Source organism: Camellia sinensis, chromosome 5 (assembly GCF_055761805.1).
Source record: "Camellia sinensis isolate YWXY chromosome 5, ASM5576180v1, whole genome shotgun sequence".
Taxonomy (NCBI): domain Eukaryota; kingdom Viridiplantae; phylum Streptophyta; class Magnoliopsida; order Ericales; family Theaceae; genus Camellia; species Camellia sinensis.
The window spans coordinates 176,861,509-176,865,398 of record NC_138965.1 but is presented as its reverse complement, the minus strand read 5'-3'; the positions used below and the strand labels follow the sequence as shown (position 1 = coordinate 176,865,398).

General features: G+C 39.7%; 1 protein-coding gene across 1 annotated transcript; it reads left to right on the top strand.

Annotated features, from left to right (window-relative positions):
• The first annotated feature begins 302 nt into the window (after nt 1–302).
• On the top strand, nt 303–2,397 carry LOC114323900 (salicylic acid-binding protein 2-like). The gene is made up of 3 exons (XM_082872342.1): nt 303–965; nt 1,676–1,813; nt 2,086–2,397. Exons 1-3 carry the CDS (start codon nt 588–590, stop codon nt 2,395–2,397), a joined length of 828 nt encoding a protein of 275 aa, XP_082728468.1. The 5' UTR covers nt 303–587.
• Nucleotides 2,398–3,890: the final 1,493 nt, after the last annotated feature.

Here is a 3,890-nt window from a genome sequence, read left to right as displayed (position 1 = left end):
GACCACGCCTTTCCGGGCGCTGGTCACTCAGCTTGTCTAGCTTCCACCATCCCCTGATCAAGCAGCTCGGTCCAACCGAGCACTACCTTGCCGAACAGCTTCTTTACGGTCTGGGGCGGCACACACTTGGCCCAATTTCTGCCCGGCCCAAGCTCTGGCAGCCCAACTCTAGGTGGATAGTCGATCATCTCGGCCCCATGCACCATTGGGCTCTCAACCTACTCAGCCGTTACCTCGGCCCAATTCCAGATCATAAATCCCCCTCTCACCAGTGATCGAAGAGTGGCGCCAGTGGGTGAAGGGATTCCGGAGGGTGTGGTGGTTGTGGGTTGCCGGTGCTGTGTTCTTCTTTCCCACTTTCTCTAGTCTGTTCTGTTTTACTCGTTCTGTGTTACTTTTTCTTTTTTTTCTTTTTTTGAAAATTGGCCCCAAAACGACGTCGTTTTGGGGCACTGTAGGGAAGGGTTGCTATGTAAGGCGGCCGAGGATCCGGACTCCTATATGTAGCATTGTTTCTTATCTATATACATACAAGATAGGGAACATCCATTCACATCGGAGACGCACGATCACCAATAAACAAAAAGATGGAAGCAACCAAAAAACAAACACAGACCCATTTTGTCCTAGCACACGGTGCTTGCCATGGAGCTTGGTGTTGGCACAAGCTCAAACCACTGCTGGAGTCTCATGGCCACAAGGTCAATGCTCTCGACCTCTCGGCCTCCAGTATCAACATGAAGAAGATAGAAGCGCTTCGCACTCTTTATGACTATAGAGAGCCGTTGATGGAGGTCATGAAATCGCTTCCTCCGGGCGAAAAGGTGGTTCTCGTTGGGCACAATGTTAGCGGCTTGAACTTGGCTCTTGCCATGGACAAGTTCTCCCAGAAAATCTCTATTGCTGTCTTTCTCACTGCTTTCATGCCTGATGCTGTGCACAAACCCTCGTTTGTTATCAAACAGGTACAAATTATATAGAAATTAATCACAGAATCAGATATAAAAATAGTCATACAGTTACAAGGCCCAGCCACTAATGCTAGAAACGCCTAAATCACTCATACACTATGTACGTATTTGTGATCTTTTGTTTTCTACTTCCCACTTCATTTATTGGGTTATTTATTTGGTATAGTTTTTCCTAAGTTAATAATAATTAATAATCAAAATGTAAAAACTAAAATTTCTCATTCTCATGTTTTCTAATAACAAGTAGTTTTTAGATTGAGAAAAATTCACGTTAGTGAGTAATGATTTTTTTTTTTAATTTGAAATAATAATAAGATTTATCATAGTACTGTTAATGCTTGAATAATATTTAATATTAGTGAAGCGACTACGATTCGATAAGGTTGTGTTTGGTTGAAAATTTAGGAATATATTTGATAAGGAAAAGTGAAAATGTGTATGAAACTAAATAAAATGTGACTATATTTCTTTTCACATTTTATTTTTCTTTTTAAATTTCTTAACCAAACATAGTGTAAATATAAACTTTTGAGTTGTCTGTTTTTTATTCACATTTTGCTTACTCCTATCAAATGAAAAGCTTTTTGAGTTGTTTTTTTTTTTTTTTTTCAGGAATAAGAAACTTTCATAGATTAAAGTTCACAAACTTTTTGACTAGTCTTTTTGAGTTGTCTGTTTCTTGGTTAATTTTCTTCTTGCTACAGTACTTTAAGGGGACAACCCCAGAATCATGGTTGGACACAAAGTTTGAATCCTATGGTACTCCTGAAGTGCCCCTAACATCAATGCTCTTTGGCCCCAAATTTCATGCATCCAAACTCTACCAACTATGCCCCATCCAAGTAAGCCATCCTCTCTCCCTCTCTATCTCAAAATTAAACACAGAATCGGCAAAAAAATATTATCATCTGATTTCAATATTCAAATCCGAATTTAATTTTTGTGTTTCTAGACATACTACAAGTTAATATGTTGAAAAATGCTAGAGGTCCCAAATTTTCTACCAAACAAATGACCAAATGTCTCACATGGGTGTGGGGCCCACAAAATTACGGACCCCACACCCATGTGAGACATTTGGTCATTTATTTGGTAGAAAATTTGGTGTCCCTAGCAATACCCTAATATGTTACTTGTTCAAGATTTCACACTAGCAACAATATTAGTGAGGACAGGGTCACTATTTTTAGAAGATTTGACACAGGCAAATTACTTCTCAAATGAAGGTTATGAATCGGTGACACGGGTTTATGTTATGTGCAATAAAGATTACGCAATACCAAAGGAATTCCAACAGTGGATGATCGAAAACAACGAGGGAATGAAAAAGGTGAAAGAGATCAAGGGTGCAGATCATATGCCAATGTTTTCAAAGCCTCGAGAACTCTGTTGCTGTCTTTTAGAGATTGTTAATAAGCACACTTAAAAATATGAGATGGCAAATAAAACAACCTTAAAAAGATTTCTATGTGCTATGTTTTGATTGTAGCATGATATCTTTTTCGCCTTTAATTTGTCATAATAAAATTGCTAAGTGATAATAAAATTTCCGTTGTTTCGTTGGCTGTGATTGTTTTCAAACTTTTTACCAAAGCGTATCTTTTTTTGCTTTTATTTCTCCTTTTTTTTTTTAATTTAACACTTAGGTCGTGTTTAAATTATGTATTTAAGTAAGAATTTAAAAAGGCAATGTTAGGTTTTATTTATTGGCAATCCCGTTTGACAAAACTCCTTTGAGTTGTAATTTTATTCGCACTTTTATTTCAGTAAGGCTATGAGCGTTTAGATGCGAATCCAACCCGAATTGTGCTTTTCAGAGAAGTTTGTGATGCTAATGCTTTCAAGATTGCCACTTCGCTGATTATGACGGGGATCGAGCTGCCCGGTCAGCTCGCGGGGGTCCAGGGGGTAGCGCCCCTTGGCGGGTCCGGGGCAGCGCCACGGTGGGGTCGAGGGGCAGCGCCCCCGAAGCAAAATGCAAAAATGCATTCAAAGTTGCCTGTCCGAGCATGTTATATTTTTCCAGTTTTTCCAGTTTTGGCCTTCCCGCTCGAGCGGGGAAAGGGACGCTCGAGCGGGGATTGGAAGCTCTCAGCATCTCTGCAGTCGCCTGCAAAAGTACTGGATAGTGTGATTTGCCGCTCGAGCGGCCAAACCGACGCTCGAGCGTGGAGCATGTATGAAATCACAGAATTTGAAGTCTCCACTCGAGCGGGGAAAAGGGCGCTCGAGCGGACCGCGCGATCCCAGATTTCCAGATTTGATTAAGGAGTTGGTTTTCTTCTGAAACTAGGATTGCTTTGGTTTTCTATATATAGTTGGTTTTCTCCCAACACTTTTGGAACTGCTCCAGATCTTCTTTTTGGTTTCTAGGGTTTATATCTGGGGATACTTTGGGAGTTTTCTTTGATGTTTTTATTGAGTATTCAACTCATGATCTAAAGAGAGTACATCAAGGGTTTGTTTGTTATACACAAAAGAGAGAGTTATTCTTCAGTTGTGGATTCTGAAGAATTCGAGCCTGAAGCTTTGGTGGAATCCGGAGTGGCTCATCAGAAAGACAATTCCGTGGTGAAGATGGGGTTGGAAGAGGCACATAAAGGTTGGTTCAATTAGGCGTTGTGGATTCGCTAGGTAATTGAGAGTATACTTGTGTAATTCCTTTAAATCTTCTTAGTGGATTGTTCTTGTGGCTGTTGCCCGTGGTTTTTTGATCACAGTTGGAGGTGTCCAATTGTGGTTTTTTCCACATTAAATCGTTGTGTCTTTTTGTCTTGATTGTTTGATTGGGATTGTTATATTCTGCTTAAAATTGATACATAATCACAAATCAACATCTAGAGGATTTCTAGATTTTTCAGGCAAAGATAAAAATAATTAAAATGACAAAATTTATTTTACCCCCTTATAGTTTTCCTT